This window comes from Pholcus phalangioides, unplaced genomic scaffold, assembly GCF_987345545.1.
Source record: "Pholcus phalangioides strain wild (caught in Gottingen) unplaced genomic scaffold, Ppha-v1.0 ptg000027l_1, whole genome shotgun sequence".
Lineage (NCBI taxonomy): Eukaryota > Metazoa > Arthropoda > Arachnida > Araneae > Pholcidae > Pholcus > Pholcus phalangioides.
In genome coordinates this window covers 10,616,559-10,641,470 of record NW_028301617.1, presented here as the reverse complement: position 1 = coordinate 10,641,470, position 24,912 = coordinate 10,616,559, and the positions used below count along the sequence as shown (strand labels likewise).

Genomic DNA, 24,912 nt, shown 5'->3' with positions numbered 1-24,912 from the left:
ATTTTTACCGCTACGGCAAACATTTGTCAACCCCATTGGCTATTGATGAACAGGTTGGGAGGAGACAAAACTATCACCCGTTTAGACTTTTTAATCCTTTTCTGGCACATACATGAGGGTGAGATGAAAAAAATTGTTTAGAATACCGAATTCTATTAAGGCTCAAAACTTACATATCTGCATGTTAATTCAATGGAAAAATAACATACATAAAATCACCGATTCGCACGAAGGGTACAAATTAAAGGTATTATTGGCATGCATTTCAATCTTGACTTACTTCTTCGGCTTAGTTGTGTTAATATATTCTCTATCCTTGGATTGGGTCTTGGCAGCTGCTTCATCCTGGTGGGTCCTCTTTCATCTTTTTCCTCCTGGTCTTTACACATGCTGCCAGGATGTGTATTGCCTTCTCCTTAAGATAGTGTCTCGGGATGACCCTGTGAAAGAAAAATTCATGTCGATAAGAATCTGAATATGGTGCATAAATTATAATAGCTGCATTGTGTTTATTGGCATGCATTTTAATCTTGTATCTAATGATGTATTTGTTTGTGCCGTGTAGAATCAATAAAAATTACCTCTTCGCCATATATTTTATGTCTCCTCTTGAGCTTCATTCATGTAGCCTAGGATGAAATCACCTTTAAAGTCCGGATAGTCTGAATTGAACTCCTGTGGCAATTTATAAACAACATAATTCGTTATTTCTGAGCCAGTGAACGCGAATCGTAAGTGATGGCCCTGAAAAGGACAGAGTCTTTTCTTCGAAGGTTGACATGACGAAAAAAACTGAAAACTACGAAAAATATGAAAAAAAATTGAAGTATTAAAAAATTAAAAATATAATCAGCGGTACAACCACCGGATTACAGAAAATAAAAACGTGGATGAAAATATAATCAGTGCTGTTGCCAACTTCAATAACGAAAAAAGGCAATAATAAATAATAAGTTAATCGCCAATAGTGCCAATCAACAATCGCGCCAAAGACTATATCGTGTGCTTATCTGTGATTGGTCACCTACTTTCAGAGCATCGAGGGACCAAGGGCAACTAAGCACTGGAATAAAATAAAATTTTACAATGGTGGGGGACAGCAAAATCATGTTTGCTTCCTTCCTCACGCAAGTCCCAGTTATGGCCCTGTAAATAATAATCTTCTCAAGTTATTTAAATAATAGTCGTCCTCCAGTATTATCCTCAATGAAAATATTCTAGAGTGATTTATAAAAAAAACTAGCCAAAGCTTGAACATCTATATCAGTGACAATTTGATCGACAAAATTTTTGTAGTCCAAAATTTCATGATTCAACAAAATATTAGCTGTGCAAGCAATGAAAGTGTTTATAATGTTCTGGTCGAATTGACTGGCCATGGTTCCTTTGAATAGAACTAAGAATATCTTGATTTTATTTTTTAAACTGTATAAAGATGAACACCATAATGTTTCAGTATTTTTATGGAAAATATGAAACACACACATAACATTCTGACATGTACAGATTTGTTAGAAATTCTGAGGAATATGTATGATATGCATGTAGGTCTAGTAGTAGTTTTAGAAAAAGTTATAATTTCAACATTCTAAACAATCTGGTTCATAATGAAAATGAAGCGAGATCAAAATAATTGGCTTGGTCCTTTGATTGTTCAAATGTCAAACTTCCCTTCATAGGCGGATACAAGGAGAGGGCAAATGAAATAAAAATACATGAAAGAAAAAATGAATATGAACTCACTTGCAACTTCTTGCCTCTCTGCTTTAGTAAGATTTGGATCTTCTAAATCATTAGTATCTCCAGTGACTTTTCCAATGCTGTACTTGAACCTTTTCAGAGCTCACTAGAAGTATTATTTCTGCAGGACACCAGGCATCAATCTTTCTGCTACCTTGACTTTTACAACATCTCTGGCCAGTGGATTTGCTAATGAAATTTCCCGACCTATGACAGACAAAGGTCTTCCGCATTCCTCCTTTTATGCTATACTGATGGTGCCTTCGACAGAAACATTTCGACTGCTTCTCCATTTCCACTTTCCACAAATCAAAATCTGCAACAAAACAAAAAAACCCATCAGTTTCAAAATTATAAATAACTTCATACCTGTCACTTTTAAATACTAGATTGATAACCTTGACAAAAATTACCAATGAAAAAACAACTTTGAGTTGGAGTATTTAGATTAAGGGTCTTAAACCTTCCTGAGCAGTGAGCACTATTTATGCCCACCATCAAATGAAGAGCACCTTCAAGGCAATTTTGACAAACATACCTGAAATTAACATAATTATAATCCTTGGATACAATTTTCAAAGATGTTTAATTTAAATGCTTATCAAACGCCTGCAAACAGTGAAATCAGACATAAGCATTGACATTTAGGTGTTTTGGGGAGCAACAGGGTAGAGATAGCTGGTTGTTTAGATGATTGAAATGAGCTGAGCGGTTCCAGAGAAAAATCAACCTGTGTGGGACTAATATTTTTGGCACTTCTTCTCACCAAAAAACTTTGAACTCCTTCAACTGGACTGGGATTTGACATCCCCTCGTAGACCGAACACATACTGCAGCAAAACGGTAAGAGCTAGAGAAGAGCATCAAAAACAATTGTTTTGTTGTACACCTCACATACTCGAGCAGAGAGACAAAGAGCCCACTCAACAAGGATTGGAAGTAAAAATAATACTTGTTTCCCTCGTGAGGTAAGGTTTTTCTCTATCTACTGTTTGGTTTGTTTCTCCCTCCCTCTTCTGCAGAGGTATCATCACCTCCTTACATTTCAGAACACTTCGGTAATTTTTGCTCTTCCCCACCGTGTTTACTATGTGTGGGCACCTCTTCCTCTGCCCTAATGCATTTTCTCCTTCCAAATCACCTGCTTATCTCTTCGCTCTACTACAACTCCAGCCTTAGGGCTATGCACTGTGCAAGAGTCTACACAGTCCAAGAGTTGCCTTTGGAAATGAGGATGGCATTTAAATCAGACACGGCAGAGTAAATAGCTGTTTACATAAATTCAATATTTCTCTAGTTATCAAGATGGATGCAAATAATGAAGGGAATGTGGGTCCTTGGGACAATTACAAGTTTTAACCTTTTGGGAGTGTAACAGAGAAATCACCTAGTAGTTAATCATAATATCCAAAATGTTCAAATGGTTTAGTGTCAGTAATTGTAATTAAATTTCTAAACTAAGAGCAGAGGCACACCTCCCTGCCTACGCCTCTATATATAAGGAACACCATCGACAAATAAACTCACCTTGGATGGATGAAAATACGTGCTCCTCATACTCTATCACCAGACCATGATTTTCATGCAGATGATTGCGGAGAACATGGTGCCGACCGAACATAGCTTCACATTCGGGGCACTTCAATTTTTCCACGGCTGTATCCGAAATTGAATGGATTGTTCGCACATGCCTTTTCAAGGTATTTGCCCAGGAAAACACCGACTCGCACAAATTGCATCGTAATTCTGAGCGATTCCCCGTATTCTAACGTATCAGAAGACGTATTTGGTCCTGATAAGGGCCGTTTATTTCCATGATCGGATGACATAACAAAGACGGCAACAGAAAAATAAATAGCAGAAACAAGCAAGAAAACAACGACAAACACTAGACAAAAAAAAATGGCTGAACGAAAAAAAGCAGAACGCGATTTTCTTCGCCAACCTTCAATTCTACGCCTTTTCGCCAATTTTAGACGCCAATTTTAAAGCAACCTCGCAATGCTCACTTTGCTCTCTAAACGCTCCGTGTCATTTGTGGGTCGGGGGGGCCGTTGCCCCCCTGGCTTTTGAAAATATACAAAAATGGTATATATATAAAATTATAAATATATTGAGTATATGTTTTTTGCCCCCCCCGCTCGGAAAAAGTTTGCCCTTCCTCCGGAAAAAGTTGAAATGACGGCCCTGAAGATAAGTTCAGTTCTTTTTTCCGAAAATAATGAGACATCCAAAACAAAGACCCTTGTAAGAAAGCAGACGACAAGTAAAGAGGGAGTTTCCTTCTCTATTTCGATTTTTTCACTGTTGCTGTCACCTATTATCTAAATTAGAAACTACATATGTGTTGAAGTTTCCAGGGAGCAGAATTTTTCGTTCTGTTCAGTTCTCTACGAGCGAATCCCACCAACTAAACTGGATTGGAAGTTCGGTTCTTTTTTTTTTGGAGAATAAAGAAGCGTTCAAAACAGAAAATTCGTTGAAGAAGCAGACGACAAATAGGAAGCTTCAACTCTTTTGATTTGTACAATTGACATAGGCGGAGATAGACCTGGAAGTCTTTTTTTCCCTCGCATTAGATGTGTACGACGTCGCGGCGGCTGGATGCTCCCACCAGTAATGTAAGCTCGATGGATACAACCGTACACAGCGCGTAAACAAGGCTGAGCGTTGCCACTCTTATGAAAAGTAAATTGCACAAGGTAAACAATACAGAGAAGTTGCCATTCTATATAAACCATTAGAATATAAAACTTCAACAACGCCCGACGTGAAGCGTTGTTGTGAGGCGTATTGCGCTCTGTAGAAAAACAGTCACGCTGCTTTTCTTATTGATGAGTGGACAGCGTGTCGCGCTGGCCATTCTGTAAACCAGACCAGTAGACACTGAGCAACACTCCCACCAATTCCATGGTTTACAGGCAATAAACATTGCTAAATTAGATTCATAGATATACGTAATCATGAAATTTTCACATTGAGCATATTTCGAAATTTTTCAAACCTCGCTTTTGGAAGGCGTTTGGTGAAAATATCGGCTATTTTTGATCAACTGATTTAACATATTTCACACACATGGATTTATCCTCATATTTTTCTCTTATGAAATGGTACCTAACGTCAATGTTTTTGATTCGCTTATGGAATACCGGGTTTTTGATGAGTTTTATGGCACTTTGGTTATCAATGCACAAGCCTACTCCATCGGCACTAACAATTTGACCAAAAACCTTGAGAAGTTGAGTTAACCACAGACTTTCTTTAACAGCTGTCGAATCAGAGATGTGTTCCGCTTCTGTGGTTGATGTAGACACAACTGACTGTTTTTGGGTAGCCCATGTAACAGCTCCATCGCTAATCTTGAACACGCAACCTAATGTCGATTTTCGAGTGTCCACATCATTCGCAAAGTCAGCGTCGGAATAACCAACCAATCGATTTCTTTTTTAATCGCTTTCTTCCATTCTTGTGACTGGGGAGAACACATCGCCTCTTCATATGAAACAGATGTTTCAATTTTCGTCACATTCGCTTCGAAGTAAGAAGGAGACTTTATTGCAGATTGATCTCGAAGATTGCCTTCTGGGTTTTTCTTCCAGGATTAGGATTCATAGATTCGTGATCAGACATATCATCTTGCATATCTTCATCACAGTTTGAACTTATGTCATTGTTTTCATCCGGAATGATATGTACCTTGAATGTTGAGGAAAGCATTTTCACATCATGGACTCGCTTGAACTTCACATTTCTAGACACTTGCACAGTTCTTTTATTGGGCTCGAATAATCGATAGTTGTTCGAGTCTCTATCGTAGCCCACGAAGATCATCTTCTTAATTTCGGGTTCCAGTTTTTTTTTTGAGAGTCCGGAACGTGCATGAACGCTTCACTTCCAAAAATCTTGAGATGGTTCAGGCAATTTTTCTTTCCAGTCCAAAGTTCATATGGGGTGGAATTTGGAGCTAGACTTGTTGGCGTTCTGTTCAGAATATATACTGCAGTATTCACTGCTTCTGCCCACAAGTGCTTAGGTAGCTGTTTTGCGTACAGCATTGATCTGTCACTTTCGACAATAGTTCTCATGTCTCTTCCTTCATGACCGTTTTGTTCGGGTATGTATTGTGCCGTTGTTTCCATCAAGATGCCCTTACGACCAAGGAAATTGGTGAACTCGTTATTGATAAATTCAGTTCGATTGTCAGCTCTGACTGCTTTGACAACTGCTTTTGAACCCTTCAAACGCATCACTTTTGTGTTTTATGAAATCAACTGAATGATAGCCTGTGAAATCATCCTTCAAAAGAATGAAATAATTTGATCCTCCCACCGATTGAACAGACATCAGTCGACAAAGATCAGAATGAATTCATTCACCTGGGATAGTCAGGATAGTCATATATATCTCTCCATTATTCCATGTACCATTTACGAATTTCTTAATCAAAACCTTACCTTTACCAAGAACGGATAATTCAGTGTTGTTGCCGAGCTTATTTTGACCATCTACCTCCTGATAATCACTGAGACACATTTTAATACACGTCATGTGAGCAGATGCACCACTGTCAAGAGAATCCACTCATTTTCACCTAATTGAATAGCACTGGAGACATTTTCAGCACTGAGCAAATCATGATTCACGTCGGTAAAACTGGACGCACTATCATTTTCGGAAGAACGACGATTGAAGTCGGGCTTTCGTTGTTTACACTCGGAGGCATAATGCCCTCTCCGTCGACAAGAATAACAGATAACTTTCGACTTGTCGAGACGCTTTGAGGATTTTTCATGACTCTGAAAGTTCTTGTTTTTCGACGAGTAGAACTTCTTCGGTTTAGAAACTGGAACACACGCAGTTTCACTCTGTTCGTTGCGCGAAATCGAAAGCTCTTCATCGATGAGACGTGTCGTTAGATTGGCTACCGTTTGTTTACTTGAATCCATAGACAACTAGGCATGACGAAAGTTCCTGTATTTTCGGCAAAGTACTCAGAATTTTCGTTGTGATCGTAACATCACTCACCTCTTCACCGGCGTCCGTGATTTGACGAGCCAGGTTTTCAACTTTCGCTATATACTCCACAGCTGGCTCGTTGTTTTCCATTTTCAGCTGATGAAATCTGTCTAGCAATAACATTTAGTTGAAGGCGGGCTTCTGCTGATAAATCGAGTCTAATTTGTCAATAATTTCTTTCGATGAACGACAGTTCTGCACCAAGGATATTTGAGTCATCTCCATCGCCGAGATGATAACAAACATCGCTGTTGTGTCAGCTTTCTCCCTTCGTGCAAGGCCAGGACCAACATCCTGTTTAACATTCTCGCCTACAACTACGTCTTATACTTCTTTAGCTTTCAACGCACTGTTCACCAAGAACTTCCATTGGGAATAATTCGAGCCGTCAAATTTGTTGATTGACGAAATCTCAACTGCAGCCATCGTGGTAGTCGAAACGTAAACTAACGGATTCGGAAACTGTAACTTGTTTACAAAAAACATAAATCCCTCAAAACTTACAATTAACTTGTCAGCAGGAACTGGGGACATAACCTATGGGAATTATGAAACTAATGAAACTAAAAACTTGAAACTATGAAACTAAACTTGCCGCCTGGCAGTCCAGTGGTAATCAGAAATATCTATTATCGAACCATTATCATCCCCCAATTATCCTATGGATCGAGTATTTGGTTTGCAAACCCCACCTGCAGAATGAAACGCAAGATGCTGACAGCTCAAAGGCAATACTTACTTTTTGTAACAGGTGCATATAATACTACGCCAACTAAGGCCCCTTTCACACGGAGCGGATGCGGATGCGGATGCGGAAGCGGGTCCGCATACCCTTTCACACGAGCACTGAAGATGCGGGTGTTTCGCCCGCATCTTTAGGTTGAAATTCGTGCATAAAAACTATTTTTTCGCAATTTTTGTAACTGTTTTTCTCCTTCACCCCTGATTCAGTGCCCATATGCAGCCTAGAGGTATTCTTTGGTGGTTTAGTCTAGAGCCACATAGAATATGGGAATAAAGATGTCTTCATTCCGATCCTCACAAGTAGTCGATGGGAGAAAATGTCTTAAAATATTTTCAAAAGATTTTGAAAACAAATCTGTCTTTCCGGAAAAATATGAAAGAAAAATTCCGAAAACATCCAATGTTCGAAAAATCCAATCCAAAAACATCCGAAACTAATATGTTCCTAAAAAAAAAATTCAGGAGATATCAAAGAATTTGCAAGTAGAAAAAAAGGGGAGGGGTGGGGACGTTCAAAATGTCTGTGCTTAGAAATATTCACATCACAATTCTGTCTTAGGCCAGGATTACACTATAAAAGTTTTGTAAAAGCTCTTTGATAAAACGTGAAAAATTCAACCAATATTATCTTATTGGTTGAATTTTTTGAATGCAAACTGTGTGTGCGTGTGTGTGTGTGTGTGTGTGCACCGGTTGCATTTTCTGGAATGCAACCGATGCGCCTATTGGTTGAATTTTTCAACTTTCATAAAAGTTCTTTTATAAAACTTTATAGTATAATCCCGGCCGGATTACACTATAAAAATTTTATAACAATTATTTAAAAAAAAGCAACTAATAAATTTATCGGTTGCATTAGAGCAAATGCAACCGATAAATTTATTAGTTGCTTTTTTCAAGTTTTATAAAATAACTTTCATAAACCTTTTATAGTGAAATCCCATCCTTAGATGAGTCATTTCTGAAATATAAAATTTCATTTTTTCAAGTTTATAGACTGAATATTGAGTAAAATAAACTTGTAGGTATCGGGGAACCACCAAAAATATTCAAGTGCTAGGGTCTTCAAACGTCTTAATCCGGCCCTGAGTGAACACCGTACGTGGATAACGTTGTTTAATAAAAGTATTTTTTTTAAAGTTTAAAAAAATTAACAGATTAAAAATTTTAAAAAATAACAAATATTTAAAATAATATTTCAGATATTTATATTTTTAAATAATTTTAAAAATTTAAAAAGAAAAAAATTAAAATTTTTAAATTAAATTTAAAAGTTATTAAAGTATGTAGTCAATTAAATATTCGTAATGCACAGAACGGCTTATCATTTTTGTTCCGTCAGTGGCCGTTGTTGGCAGGTTTTATTGTATAAAATTGTAAAGTATGGACAAAAGGCAGTTAAAGTTGCTATATCTCAATCTCAGAACGAAACAAAGGGATAGACGTATGTAGGTACATTATATTAATGAGCAGGGACCATCATATGGTGTTTTATGATGGTCATTTTATCATTATGGCAAATAATTAAAAAAAATTCCGTGAAAAATCACCTTCAAAAAGTACCCAAAGATGCGGACGAATTCGCTCCGCATCCGCATCGTCTGAATAGCCCCGAATAAACCTATTGTCAAAACTTCTATGTGCGGATGCGGAGCCCGCACTTAGGTTTTGACACATGCGGACGACGTCCGGACCCGCATGAACATTTCCTAGGTGCGGAGATTTTTCGGCTCGTCTGAAAGGCGCAGTATATTCCAATTGTTAAAACTTCTTCCGGACCCGCATCCGCTCCGTGTGAAAGGGCCCTTTTTCTTTTTAAATTTTTAAAATTATTTAAAAATATAAATATCTGAAATATTATTTTAAATATTTGTTATTTTTTAAAATTTTTAATCTGTTAATTTTTTTAAACTTTAAAAAAAATACTTTTATTAAACAACGTTATCCACGTACGGTGTTCACTCAGGGCCGGATTAAGACGTTTGAAGACCCTAGCACTTGAATATTTTTGGTGGTTCCCCGATACCTACAAGTTTATTTTACTCAATATTCAGTCTATAAACTTGAAAAAATGAAATTTTATATTTCAGAAATGACTCATCTAAGGATGGGATTTCACTATAAAAGGTTTATGAAAGTTATTTTATAAAACTTGAAAAAAGCAACTAATAAATTTATCGGTTGCATTTGCTCTAATGCAACCGATAAATTTATTAGTTGCTTTTTTTTAAATAATTGTTATAAAATTTTTATAGTGTAATCCGGCCGGGATTATACTATAAAGTTTTATAAAAGAACTTTTATGAAAGTTGAAAAATTCAACCAATAGGCGCATCGGTTGCATTCAAGAAAATGCAACCGGTGCACACACACACACACATTTTGTATTCAAAAAATTCAACCAATAAGATAATATTGGTTGAATTTTTCACGTTTTATCAAAGAGCTTTTACAAAACTTTTATAGTGTAATCCCGGCCTAAGGCTGGTATTACACTATAAAACTTGAAAAATGTAACCAATGAACACATCTGTTACATTCGAGAGAACTTAACTGATCGGCCTGTCGGTTGCATTTTTCAAATTTTATAAACTAACTTTTATAAAACTTTTATACTGTAATCCCGGCCTAAGACAGAATTGTGATGTGAATATTTCTAAGCACAGACATTTTGAACGTTCCCACCCCTCCCCTTTTTTTCTACTTGCAAATTCTTTGATATCTCCTGAATTTTTTGTTTTTTTTGGAACATCGAATGTTTTGAATGTTTTTGGATTTGATTTTTCGAACATTGGATGTTTTTGGAATTTTTCTTTCATATTTTTCCGGAAAGACGGATTTTTTTTTCAAAATGTTTTGAAAATATTTGAAGACATTTTCTCCCATCGACTACTTGTGAGGATCGGAATTAAGACATCTTTATTCCCATATTCTATGTGGCTCTAGACTAAACCACCAAAGAATACCTCTAGGCTGCATATGGGCACTGAATCAGGGGTGAAAGAGAAAAACAGTTACAAAAATTGCGAAAAAATAGTTTTTATGCACGAATTTCAACCTAAAGATGCGGGCGAAACACCCGCATCTTCAGTGCTCGTGTGAAAGGGTATGCGGACCCGCTTCCGCACCCGCATCCGCGTCCGCATCCGCATCCGCTCCATGTGAAAGGGGCCTAATGTGTTACAACTTTCCACTGGAAATTTACCTTTGGACCTTCAAATAGAAGTTATATCGAAAAGAAGCCGACTCCTTCTATTAAGACACAATGTCATATGTAACGATTTCAGTCTACTAGCATCTGCATACGAAGAAAAAATAAACTCATGGCCTCATCATCCAGCCATAGATCTTCAAGATAATCAGCTCATCACTGAAGAAAAAGACATTCCAACTGCCATCAAAATATATACGGATGGCTCGAAAACTTCTAAAGGAGTTGCTTCGGCTTTTGTCGTCTTTCGCAACAACGTCATCATACACGAATGGTCACATAGGCTCCAAGACTTCAACTCTGTTTTCCAGGCAGAATTGTATGCTATTCATCAGGCAATTCTCCATATACTACATGAGAACGAACCTATTCAGATTATATCCGACAGTCTTTCCAGTATTCTCGCGCTTAGAAATAATTTTTCCCCCACCCGACTTGTACGACAAATCAGAGCAAATCTAATTGACAAGCCCAACACTTTCATCTCATGGACCAGGGCCCATGTGGGTAATCAAGGGAATGAATTAGCAGACGCACTTGCTAAAACAGCTACTTCATCAGAAAATATGAACTCTGATGTTTTTCCTCCCTGGTCTCATGCCAAACACAAGATACTTTGTGTAGCGAAAGAAACTTGGCAGTCCAGATGGATTGATGGTGAACAACGGGGCAGAAAGGTCTTCCAAATCATAAATAAGACCAAAATCTTCAACCAACCATGGATTAGAGAAAGGACAATCCTATATAGTGAGCATGGCCCTGTTCCGTATTACTTAAGGAGATTTAAAATATCTAAAAATAAATTATGTGCTTGTGGGGAAATCGGAACATTTCCTCACTATATTTGGTCGTGTCCAAGCACTGCATCCTACCATCAGCCCCCGATTAATCTAAAACATTTCCACGTCTGGAAACGTCAAGTAATAAAAACTAAAAACTGGGCTGACATCATTAAACTTATCAACTTTCTAGAGGAAAATCTGTCGTTACTGCACAGCAAAAATGAAGAAGATCTCTTTGAATCTGATGAGAGTGGTGAAGACATCCCTGTCTTCACCATGGTGACTAGATCGATGGCCAGATCAGCATCGACACCCCAAATCTAATGACTACGCTGAAATTGTAAAAATGTGTTCACATTTTTTTCCTTCTCTCGGACTGTGACGTGCATTGTGCTTACCACAGATGTTTAATTTTTACTGTTTTTTGTGTTTCCCATAGTGATTTAACTGATGTTTATTTTCTATTCCTCATATACATATGTACTTGAACGGACTGTGACGTGCATTGTGCTTACCACAGATGCTTAAGATTTGAATATTTCTTGTGCTTACCATATTTGCATTTTCGTGTTCTTCATATTTGCATTTTCGTGTTCTTCATATTTGCATTTCCGTGTTCTTCATATTTGCATTTCTGTTGTTCCCCGTTTTTTTTTTTTTCTCTCGGACTGTGACCTGCATTGTGCTTACCACAGATGTTTATTTTTCATTGTTCTGTGTTTTCCAGTGTTATATAACTGATATATAGTATATATAACTGATGTTTTCCCCCACCCTTTTCATACATACTGAACTGTGACGTGCATTGTGCTTCCACAAATGTTTAATGTTCACATTATTTTGTAAATTACTATATATATTTTAAGTCCCCCCCCCCCATGTACTTTGAAAAAGTGTTCTCATGTTTGATCGGGTAGGGTGGATGGATTTGATGGGCTGGGGAAGGTGTTGCTAATTTTCCAACAGATACCCTTTACGTTAGAGGTTCCGTAAGGAATATTAACGTGGGTATCTGTCTGGTAGTTCAAGTTCAAGTCCAGTGGTAAGAGGCCGTTCAAGTATTACGTCATCATCGATGGGGGGGGGGGGGTTCCGATTTGCTGACTTTTGATGGCAAGGGGGGGGGGTTGGATAATGCTTACCTCAGCATCCACCCTTTATGAGAATATGGGTTAGGATTCAGAGGGGCAGAGCTGATGACGAAATTTTGCTGACGTGGGGGGGGGGGTGTCAAAAATGGCTAAAAATTTGCTTGCGTAATACTTGAACGGCTCCTTAGGGAGCTAACATCTTCTGACTGTGCAGGTCCGGGTTCGTATCCCGGGTCGGGCATGGATGTCTACTAACATAACAAATTCCCCGGACAGATCCTAACGATCTCCTGGGAATATGTGCTGATCACGTTATTTAAAAAAAAATTCATAGAGTCAAACACATTGACTGGGTGCAGGGAATCCCGTAATATAAGTTTAATTGCATAGAGAGATACAACCGTACACCGCATGGCCGCGTAAATAAGACAGCGTTGCCACTCATATGAAAAGAAATTGCACAAGGTAAAAAATACAGAGAAGTTGCCATTCTATATAAACCATTAGAATATAAAACTTCAACAACGCCCGACGTGAAGCGTTGTTGTGAGGCGTATTGCGCTCTGTAGAAAAACAGTCACGCTGCTTTTCTTATTGATGAGTGGACAGCGTGTCGCGCTGGGCGATTCACGTTACACGCAGCACAGAAAACCTGCTCCTAGGAAAACCCGGCTTATGATCGAAGCCCACAAACTGAACTGGATAAAAAGTTCGGTTCGGTTCTTTTTTCAGAGATTGAGGAGCCGTCAAAAACAAAAACCTTGGAAGAAGCAGACGACAACTAAATAGAAAGCACTGAGCTGTAAGGAAACTATTACTTATAGCTCAGTGATAGAAAGTTTCCGCAGTTTTTATTCGTACTGTTAATGCTGCCATCTAATTTCTTCAAAAGTAGAAAGGAATAATGAGGGGATCATCATCATCATTATTATTATTATTTACATTTTTAATGATTAATAATAATCATTGATTACGATCTTGATCCTTTTTTACGATCAAAATCGGGGAAAAAAAATTGAATTTAAGATTATTTAATATTTCTTACTTGCGTCATAATAGAGGTAATAGGAACTTAAAATCAGCAAAACTAAAACTGTGTGTTGGGAGAAAGGAAATTTTTGCACCGAAAAGGAAAGATGGAACCATCACAAATGATGGAAATAAAGTCATAAGTATTGTTGAGGAATTTTATAATACTCTATACAAACATGAAGAACAAGATCGGGACAGAGGAAAGGGAGCAGGAAGAAAATAAAATAAAATCTTCACAAAAGTGCTGACACATAGGCTTGAATGCAAATTGAAGGAAGCTCAACCACAAGAACAAGCAGGATTTCGAAGTGGATTCAGTACAATGGATCACATCCAAACAATCAGGGAAGTTATAGAGAAACATAAGGAATACGAATTATCATTGTGTATGGCCTTCATTGATTTTAAGAGAGCGTTTGACTCTGTCTTCACATCTGCTGCTGTTGAAGCTCTAGATGTAACTAGGGTAGAGAAGACTTACATCACACAATATCTTCAAGAAAATAAATGACAAAACAACTGCAACGATTCGTTTGGATAAGTAAAAGTAAAGATTAGACTTGGAAAAGGAGTCACACAGGGTGATACTATCTCACCAAAACTCTTTACCGCTATTTTAAAAGTAATCAGAAAACTGGATTGGGATAAAAAGAGGAATTAGAATAAATGGAGAATTTCTCAACCATTTGCGTTTTGCAGCCGACATTGTTGTTATCAGCAGTAATCCAGACTAGAAGAAATTATACAAGAACTGGCAAAGGCAAGTATTCAGGTGGGCTTGAAAATGAATCGGCAAAAGACTAAAGTTATGTTCAACCCCTTTGCGTTGAAGAGGACAATCTTGCTCAACAACGCAGAGATAGAAGAAGTAGAAAGCTATGTATACCTGGGACAAGAAATTACCACGGACAACGGAATCATTTATTAAATAAACAGAAGGATCAGGATTGGATGGAGCACTTTTGGCAAAAACTGTGTAATTCTGAAGAGTCACAAGCCATTATGTCAGAAAAGAAAAGTTTTAACCAGTGTGTGCTACAAGCATTGATTTATGGAGCTGAAACATGGACACTCACATGCAAGACGCTACAAAGGCTACAGACAACACAAAGGAGCATGGAAAGATGTATGTTAGGCATCACAAGGAGAGACAGAAAACGAATCACTTGGATAAGGAACCACACAAAGGTTTATGATATCATGGAAAGAATTAAACGTTTGAAATGGAAATGGGCTGGACATATTGCAAGAACACAGGACAACAGATGGACCGCAAGTATTCTAGATTGGTACCCCCGTGGTGTTAATCGTCTGAGAAGGCTTCCCCACGGAAGATGGATTGACGAGATCAGGAAAGTTGCTGGAGTCCACTGGAGCCATCCAGTTGACTCCAGCATTAGACAGAGCAGAGAATGGAAAAATTTAGAGGAGACCTTCATCCAGCAGTGGATTGAAAATGGTTATTGTTGATGATGATTTGCGTCGAGTAGTTTTTATTATGATTGGCGATTTTTTTCTATGTTCGTCAACTTTTTTGCAAAAATCGGCGAATTTCCAGTGCGCATTTGGATTTCTATCGCCCCACATGTTTCTTGATGAAAAACAAATTCACCAGTCAGCCTAATGATGAGCCGCTCATCATTAGCGGTTTTTTTTTATAGAAATCAATTCACATATTTGTCCCGTCAACATTTTTTCCGTGATATATATGTTGCTGCCAAAGCTGAAGGCCTGGCCTGGCCACGGCAGAGGGCTCAATAGAGCCACCAAGCCGAGAGGAGAGATGTGGCCTAGCAACTTTCTAATGAGAAGTTAGAAAACGAGGACACCGTATAAAAATTTAGATTTTCAATTTTATTACACACTGTATTTTCACTCGCGAAACCAGTACAGGGTGATTCCTGAAAGGCCGCATTACGACCTGCAGGACACCCTGTATAACGTAGGAAGAGGTGCTTCGGTGACTCAACTTCCCGCGCCTTCACAGAAACTCTCTGCTGGAAATGGTTTTTCTGTTGTTCTCCGACATCGAGACGCAGTATCCATCTAGAATTCGACTTTTAACTGAATGGGGAATTATCGGGTGGAATTGCGTACTTGGGAAGTGTGTGCTTGAGATGGTGTGATTTAAGTCAGTGGCGTCGGAGCCGGGGGTGCTGTGGGTGCTCGAGCAACCACGGAAGTTTGTAGAGCGGGTTCGAGCACCCACAGAATTGATTCAAAAATCGAAATTTCCTATATGAATCTCAAGACGGGCACCCACAGGTTCGAAACAGTTCCGACGCCCCTGATTTAAGTTATAATTCTTAGTTATTGAATTCCTATGGATAATGGGATAGATAACACTCCTATTCATTTTCGATACACGCCAAGAAAGAAATTTAGAGGAAATCGGTTGACTTTTTTATTTGCTGTCGTCGTTAGTTTAAGCTAAAAATGTGCGTGGTAAATAGGCATGGGTGACTAACTGTGCACCTGCTGTTCTGGCCTGTCCTTGGGAAACAATGTTACAATAAAGCGCCCACTGGGTGAAGACTTCACACGAAAGGAGAAAGGGAGAGAGAAAACATATTCACACTGCAGCAGCCTTCATGTAATATTCATCACAGAAGAAGCTCGAATCATTCCGAGCACGTAGATGCCACGGCCAACCTCCATCGGGTGACTCTTCCCAAAAAGACCCATTAATTTTGATGATACACTTTTCCCCGTTCGAAGACACCTCAGACCATTAATTTGATCGCAGAGTTGAGCCACATCCAAGCAATCTGCATATGTGCAATGTCACCGTGGATGATCTTCCTGACCTCATGGTCACAAAGATCTAGATCTGTCTGTGCTCTAATTATTCATTCCCCCTCCCCCCTCCTCGCCACTTTATGGTTATAAAGTGACAGGTCATTGCTGCTACGTGACCAGCGCCGTCGCCCTTATCGAAACGGGACCTGATTTCTGCCATTGCTGGTTTTGGATGGTTCTGAATGGCGGAATATATTTAACTGGTAGGAGTGTCATATTTTTTTCCCCCTCTTCATTTTTCTCATAATTTCCTCATATGTTGTGACATTGAAAGCTTAATTCACCGTGGATGTTACATGAATGATCATTTAGCATCTGTTCCTTCTGCGGTAATTTTAGCGCCACATGCTTCGTTTCTTGGCTTTTGTCTTCTCGGTGTGAAGACAGATCCGTATTACGGTGCATTTCCGCTCATGGGGGAATTCGGGGACACTTCCGCAAAAGCAAAACATAGGCCCTTCTTGCCTTTCTTTTCCTGTTTTTTCCTTCTCTCTCTTGTCTCTTCCTTATTTCTTTTTCTCTTACCATTAAATGTCGTAAAGTCATAAATACAGTTAAACCTCTCTTTCTCGGAAAACTTTGTCTCGAAAAATGAAAAAAATTCCTTGCATTTACTGCACTAAACCAATGCATTTTCACCTCTGTGTATCGAAGTAATTTTCGAAAAACTCTATCTTAAAGCCAAGCCCAATGACAGTGAAGGAAAACACGGAAGTTCCTTTTCTTTCGCAAAAATCTGATTCTTCTGTGGAGGTGAAAGGAACTGATAAGAAAGGGTTATTCCCATTCCAGCCCATTGTGCTGATGGATCTTTACAATCATAAGCGGATCCTATGATTGACGGGGGGGGGGGGGGAGGGAAGATGGATATGGATGGCTTGTTCAGCATGGCAAAAAGTCAGCCAACAGGGGCAATTGAAAATTGTTTCCAGAATGCTGCGGGTTTGGAATCACTCATTGCAGTGGTAAAGGATCAGATCTTTATCAATTCACTTGAACTTAAACGATTCTCAGAACAATGCTGAAGATGAAATTGCAAAACATTAGGGCATTACTAAAAACATTTTGAGGCTAATTTTTCATTTTCTGATTTTGTGGAAATGAACCGATACCGAAATCATTGCTGAATGTACGGCCGATTCAGGTGAGACGAAAATACAGCGGAAGATACTTCAGAGAAATTAGAACATGGTCAGACGGCAGACCGGGCACGGGAGACGAAGGTCCCGTAGGCCACAGCTCGCACTATTGTAATTATACTTGTATTGATTCGCACAAGATACAAATCATGTCGCGGTAATCTTTTTTTTCTTCAAAAATTGAGAGGAAAAAAGATATATTATGATACATTTCAAGCCACTTTTCGATCACATCGGAAGTCGGAGTTTCTGATGACAATAACCGAATGATATTTATATCCGAAAACGACCCGTTTGCAAGTACGGTGCCCATACATCATCCCGTTCAGTCGAACAGGCCGTATGGTAAACAGGCATTTGTAAAATTTTTTTTTTCTAATTTTCTCGTTAACTCTTTAACATAACTCATTTTTGTTATTCAGCCATTGTTCGGTCTGTTTAGAATTGAACGGTCCCATCCATAATGTATATTACGAATTACGATATTTAATAAGCTTCCGGACGAGAGCGACGAGTGGTCCGCGGTACTGTCGTAGAGAACGCTACGTCGGACATCAAGGAGTTGAAAGAACTCCTGAAGAGTGCCAGGAATGATCAAGTAGAAATCACGAAGGCCAATCATCTGCTGGTACGGGAGAAGTGTCATGCCGAGTGTACCATGCGTCACAGCTGCATGGTGGAGACCATGAACTCTACGTGAGAGGCGAAATTGACGGAATATGTAGGAGGGTCATTGACACCCGAGCCAACATGAGCATCGTTAAGACGGGTCTCGCCCAAAAATTCCAGCAACGAATTCTCAACATGCCACCATCGTTGACGCTGCAGACAGTCACGGGAGAGAAAATGACAGCGCTGGAAGTCTCAGTGAAGTTCGTCACGGTCGTCTACCGACACACCGTCTTCGTGGGCGACATGAAAGTCCTATGTATCATCGGACTGGAATTCCTGAGGGAGCATGGATATTCCCTGGGCATGTGGAATGACGAGGAAACACATCGCCCTACTCGGACGTGATCGTGACGAATTTCCTCCACGGAAAGTGATGACCACTTCTAACGCGGAAAAGGAGTTCGTCCCCGATGACAGGAAGAGGAAGATCAAGCCGCGTATGGAAACACCGCGTAGAAATGCCGACGCCCTAACGAGAAGACCGTGTCCACAGATCTGTCGCCATTGCCTCAAGGCAGAAGAGAATTACAAGCCGGTGAACCCTATAGCAAGACAGATAACATCTCAAGTATTAGGTGACGAACCCCACTGCGTACGCCTCTGGAACAGAACTAGGAGTCGGGCAAATTTTTTTGTGAAGAGGAAGCAGATGTTGGATGATGTTGATGAAACGTGGCGATTTAATGTTATGCAACGTGTTTGGATGATATTTTAGCCAACCCCTCTACGAAGTGACATACATAGGGTCCATCATTTTGTAAGGTGTTTTTTACCTTCCCCTAAACTTTGCCGCCCACTCTATATATTTCGACCTGGGTCAAATGGCCCCATTGAACCCCCCCCCCCCTGCACCACTCATCCCGGCTAAGACTCCCCCTAAGAAGGCGATTGTTTTTCATTCCTGATCTGGGAACTTACGCTTCGATTAACTTGAATGATCTGGAAATGTGCCAAGAGCCACTTAAGTGTGACGAAAGACGTCTTCCTTGTTAATACGACCGATACGGAAAACTGGCTGACTGAGGAAATATCGATGTGTTTCAGGAAAGGAAAATTCATCTCTCCCTCACGGGAACTCGAACCCCGGTTTTTCGTTTGCCGGACAAGTGCTCTACTAAGTAGCGTATGGACGGCGGTATGGAAATAATTAGCAGAATGTTTCCGCCGTCCATTGCAAGGAGAGATTCAGCATATACATACGTTCCAAGGAGGGGAAATTTTATCTGTCTTCATAGCATAGTTGGTAGAGCACTCGTCCGGCAAACGGAGTTCGAGTCCCCGTGAGAGCAGAAATTCATTTTCCTTTCCTGAAACATCAATATCTCCTCACTCAGCCAGTTTCCCGTATCAGCCATTTAAGTGGTCTATAAAAATGCCCGGGCCGCGTGAATGAACTGTAGATGTGTCGTTTGCCACTTAAGTGTAATGTGAATGTATCATTATCGTTTAAGTGATCTAGAAACGTGCCACAGATCACTTAAGTAATCTGAAAATTAATCAAGCCACCTCAATGAACTAAAGTAACTAATGGTCTGGAAATATGGTGTGAGCCAGAAGTTATCTGAAAATGTGACACGGGCCACTAAAGTGATTTGATGATCCTTCATGGACCACTCTAAAGCCATGGGTTGAGGAGCATGCATACTCCACATCGATGTAATTGAAATGCACACAAATTCTTCTGTAAAATAATTACACAAAAATATGGCCTCTTGTTTGACGTGGGGGGGGGGGGGGGGGCACCTGGTAAGACACCACCCGAAGACAAACATTTTAAATGGATGTCTGCTTAAACTTTCGATTTCGAGTAGAATGACGATGCCCAATTAAGGTCATCAATTAAATCATCTAGAATAGATGCCACGCATTGATCCAGATCTAAACGCCCTCTGGGGGGATTCGAATCGCTTCCGAGGACATCCCAATTAATATACACTTGAATGGTAGTCTTTCTCTTCGCAGCAGGACGTGACACTTTTTCTTAAAGGTGTGGAAATGACCAAATACGTAAAAAAAAAAACAACCTTCTGGTCAATCAAGATGGCATTTTTTTCCCCTCGCAATTAAGGATCATTTTGACCTCACCTTGCATTTTGCTCCAGTTTCGAGATTTTTTTTTATTCCCTTTATGCGTAACACTTCACTCTCTCTCCACCGTAAGTAACCCTTTTACACTCTCACTTGATGTCTTCCTACGAGTGTCATCCAGTTGTTTGTCGTTCTAATTAGTATGCGTGACACTCCTTGGATCGTCTCACAAAGAGAGATTGGCGTCACATAGTATACCTATATAAGAGCCGTTGGATCTCCGTCCGCCAGAAAGTCAGTGGCTAACTACGTCTTGGTGTAAAACGAGTCCGTCTTCGAGGAGTGTAAACTATACAGTCAAGTCATGAAGGTAAGTGAGTATCAACATAATCTTTTGCACACACATCCGGGTATCTACACACACTTTGATATTGCCAGTCATTTGGAGACAATGTCGCATGCTTGGCGTGGAGCCATCTGGTGATTTCCAGTTCGCTTTGAATGCAAGGCCGCAACGAGATAACTTTGTTAGCCGGGGCAAGAGAGGCGTATTGATTGGTTTTACCGCCTGTGGGCTACACTAATTTTTCGGCACTAGGGTAAAGCCTGCTCAGCCCCAGCCCTTGTGAATATACCTCTGTCTCTAAGTCACTCTTTTGGTTTCCCAAACTTGGAAACTTTCTTGATCATTTTTTTAGACAACTGAAGAGTTGTTCCTCGCTCTCTAGGTCACTCACGCGCTCACACTCTCTAGTTCACTCTTTTGGTCGCTCACTGATCTTAGTCGTACTCTTTGATGTATTCACATCCAGTGCCGTCTTAACGCATGGGACTCTGGCACCTCAAAAGAAAAGAGGCCTCACAAAAATGAGAACTGGTTGAAATTTCCGAGAATTTTCCCGGTAGAGCCTCAGAAAAATCACTTGCCCCAGGGCCCATAATGCTGATAAGACGGCCCTGTTCACATCATCAAGTCATCCTTTTGATCCATCGCCGAGTTGAAACACTGAGTAAATACCTTAAAAAACCACTTAAAAACCTTAAAAAAATTTGGTCAGTATTTTGTATTGTAACGTAGAGTAAAATCACTTCTCAGACTCACTGGAAAGTGATATTTCAAAATTCACCCCCCCCCCTCAAAGTGAGCCGAAATCGCTGAAGCCATAAATATGAAACTAAGCCAGTATTATCTATATGCGGGGTGATTATAAAAAAACTATCCCGACATATGGGCCCCTAACTATCATACCATTCACAGAAACTGAATGAAATTTTGGCATAAGGTATTTTGAGGTATGCGCTCAAGAATGATATGGAAAACAACAGTGTCACTCTAACAGTTACGGTTACAGTGAGAAAATATCAAATGGCAACACCAAGTTTTTTGTATTGGAATGCGATCTCCATACTGAAAAACACTAAATAGCGTTGGAATGGCACCTGTAGCACGAAAATCCCCGGAGCTAGGCAAGGAAAAAGGACTTTGCCGTGCACCAGAGCATTAATGTTCGTTTCATTCGTCACACCGTTTCTTCGATCCCAGCCTGATTAGTCCTCCACAAGGTCGTGTGGAAAACACAATAAAATGCTTTATTTTATGCTGCTTCTCTGTCCTCATTGGTTGTCCTCACTTTTAGCCTATCTACCGCACGGAGCGGACGCGGGTCCGGAAGATGTTTTAACAATTGGTATATACGGAGCCTTTCAGACGATGCGGAAATTCGCCCGCAACTTCGAAGTGTTCATGCGGGTCCGGATGGCGTCCGCATATGTCAAAACCTATAACGCGTGTGTTTATAAACGCATGTTGCCATCATTTCCAAGATTAGTATTTGATGCATCGACTTTTTTTGGAATGTTCTGGGAGTGTCAGCGTGGTAAGAATTTTTTTTCTGCACGGAAGGTCAGCGTGGCGTTCGATTTTGGCGTTATAAGTTCTGTGGGATGAGGGTATCCAGATGTGGGAAGAAGTTGTTTTACGGAAATTATTTCTGTATGATTATAATGTTAATTAATTAAATTTATTTCCAGGTCATAATTACCGTCTTCGCACTTCTCGGTTTGACGGTGGCTCAAAGGCTTGTGGTTCCTCTAAGATCGGACTTGACAGTGAGTAAACTTGTTGAGAATACTTTTTCATTAGCCATTATCTGATTTAGGGTGATCACTCCGGAACCCATGAAAAACCGAGGTGAATGGCTCTGAAAATGAACATCGTTAATATTTTCATGTATGATACAGGAAAGGCCCATCGGTTGCCGTTTATTTTCAACAACAAATATTCGGAGTTTTGCGAATACAGGGTGATTTAGAAAAAGATGGGAAAAAACTTTAAAAAAGGCGATAGTACACACCAATACAAACAATTGTCATCAGAAAATGCATGGTCTAACACAACGGCCGCTCCGCAAACGTTAAAACGGCATTCCTGTTGAAATTTATCGGGGGTGGAAAGGAATACCATGCATGCAAATGTAACTTGGGGAAAAGAAGAAGAAACCGTATGCAAATCTGCGTCACAGTGAATAAAAGGCGCGGACGCCAGCCCTGTGAAGTTATTCCAGCGTGCAACCGTTCTAACAGTTGCAATGTCTTTTACAGTTTCATTTTAGACCATGCATTCTTTAATGAAAATTTTTTATGCGTGTATACACTACCAGCTCTTAAAGTTTTTCCCCAATCTTTTCTGAATCACTCTGTATAAGCAACGGTGATGGCGAGTCTCGCCAATCAAATTTAATCCATTGCTAAAGCTAGGGCCACACTGGGTCGAATAGTCACCCGCAAGTATTTGCCTGCCCTCTACTGCAATGACACATCAGCAACACATGCGAACTACACACTGGCCCAGCCTGACCCAATGTTCCTTTACGAATATTTGCTTCCAGAACACTCTCTATTGTGACTGTCGGCACTCTTAGACCAGTGTGCGGCGGATTGAAATATCGGGAAGGAAGGTTGCTCCTTTGACTTAAGGTGGGAACTGGAAGGTTCCTGGTCGTTCTCTTCGACCAGCCTTACAATACCTTCCAGCCTCCATCATTATTGACGATCATTGCTAATGGGGGAGCAACCACACTACTCTCGCATGGCCAACCTTGAAACGTGCTGGGCCAGGCTGGGCACAAGTGTGGCTTCGGCTAAGACAACGAATATGCATCATGAATGCGAAAGCTCTCCTTGTACACAGTACTCTCCTTGGGGCATTTCTCGAACTACTCATATTTCTTTACCTATAATACATTCATCATTCATTAAAACACTGATATTAAAACACTGTGATGTTAAAACATTTTTTTATTCTCCTTTCGATAGTCTACAGAAATCAATGAGCCGATCCCATACTCGTTCAGTTACGCTGCACCGGGCGAAGAAGGTCAGAGCACCCACCAGGAAGTCGGTGACGGGCACGGAAGGGTCCGCGGGTCCTACTCTCTAAGTGACGTCGACGGCAACAATAGGATCGTCGAGTACGAGGCCGACGAGGACGGTTTCCGGGCCATCGTCAGGACGAACGAGCCCGGAACGGCCAATCAGAACCCCGCCAACGTCGTGGTCGAGTCCAGTGCCCCTGAAGCAGCACCCGTCGTCCCTCAACCGGGGCCTGCTCTCCATGTAGTGCCCCAGCCGGCACCTGCTCTCCATGTGGTACCACAACCGGCATCTGCTCTCCACGTCGTGCCACGACCTGCGCCTGCTGTCCACGTCGTTCCTCGACCTGCCTTGCGCATCCTTCCTCAGCCGGCAGCTGCACTCCGAGTCCTACCACAGCCTCAAATCCGGCCATTCACGAGACTGCACGGTAGACCTTCGGGTGTCAGATACGTCTTGGTCCCAGTACACGATTAAAGTCTCCACGGGTTTGGACCGGTGCCAATATGTTGATCGACAACATCGGTTCTGAATCCATTCTGTGGCTAACCTGGCTGACGGTGCACGGATGAAGAAGATAGCCAATAGTCACATAATTAATTTCCAATCTGAACTACTCTCGAATAACCTCGTATTCTCGAACGAACGACACCCATTTTTGTTGCCAAACTCATTTTCTGAAGGTTGGCGGTTCAGTCACCGTCGTCGCCAATTACTTTGGCTTCTCCTTGATAACATCACGCCACTATCTCAAACGCAATTCAGGTCTGATCCAACTCCCAACTGACTCATCGGGCATTCCGTCGGCTGAACTGGAGCACATCAAGAAGGTCATCGGTACCGTGGGACACCAATAGGAAACATAATCGGAACGACTGAAAAATGTGGAATTTCTAATCATTGGATTCTTATGAGCTTACAGGGGGTGGTGTGGCGCTTCGTACACGTTGTAAAAAATCTATTTCTTTGTCTTTTCTATTGAATAAAGGGGTTTTTGTTGCAAATAAATGGATCATTTGTGTGGCCTCATACTTATTGCTTCATTTTATAAGAAGCATCTTCAACCTGTTGCCGCTCCGCAAACGTTAAAAACGGCATTCCTGTTGAAATTTATCGGGAGAAAAATAACACCACATGCATGCAAATGTAACCTGGGGAAGAAGAAGAAACCGTATGCAAATCACAGTGAACAAAAGGCGCGGACACCAGCTTGGGAAGTTATTGAAGCGTGCGAAACGGTTTCTAAGGCTAAAGCCGGGTTTTTCTAGGAATAGATGTTTTGCGTC

At 40.4% G+C, this 24,912-nt stretch overlaps 2 protein-coding genes across 2 annotated transcripts; one reads left to right on the top strand and one right to left on the bottom strand.

The window, feature by feature from the left end:
* Window positions 1-1,752: 1,752 nt before the first annotated feature.
* On the bottom strand, window positions 1,753-3,596 carry LOC149068391 (uncharacterized). Its single transcript, XM_089251903.1, has 2 exons — window positions 3,268-3,596; window positions 1,753-2,056 (listed from the first exon to the last, which is right to left on the bottom strand). The coding sequence occupies exons 1-2, from the start codon at window positions 3,359-3,361 to the stop codon at window positions 1,794-1,796; spliced, it is 357 nt and encodes a 118-aa protein (XP_089108029.1). The 5' UTR covers window positions 3,362-3,596; the 3' UTR covers window positions 1,753-1,793.
* Window positions 3,597-20,524: 16,928 nt separating this feature from the next.
* Window positions 20,525-24,634, top strand: LOC149068390 (uncharacterized). Its single transcript, XM_089251612.1, has 3 exons — window positions 20,525-20,624; window positions 22,286-22,363; window positions 23,570-24,634. The coding sequence occupies exons 1-3, from the start codon at window positions 20,619-20,621 to the stop codon at window positions 24,101-24,103; spliced, it is 618 nt and encodes a 205-aa protein (XP_089107738.1). The 5' UTR covers window positions 20,525-20,618; the 3' UTR covers window positions 24,104-24,634.
* Window positions 24,635-24,912: the final 278 nt, after the last annotated feature.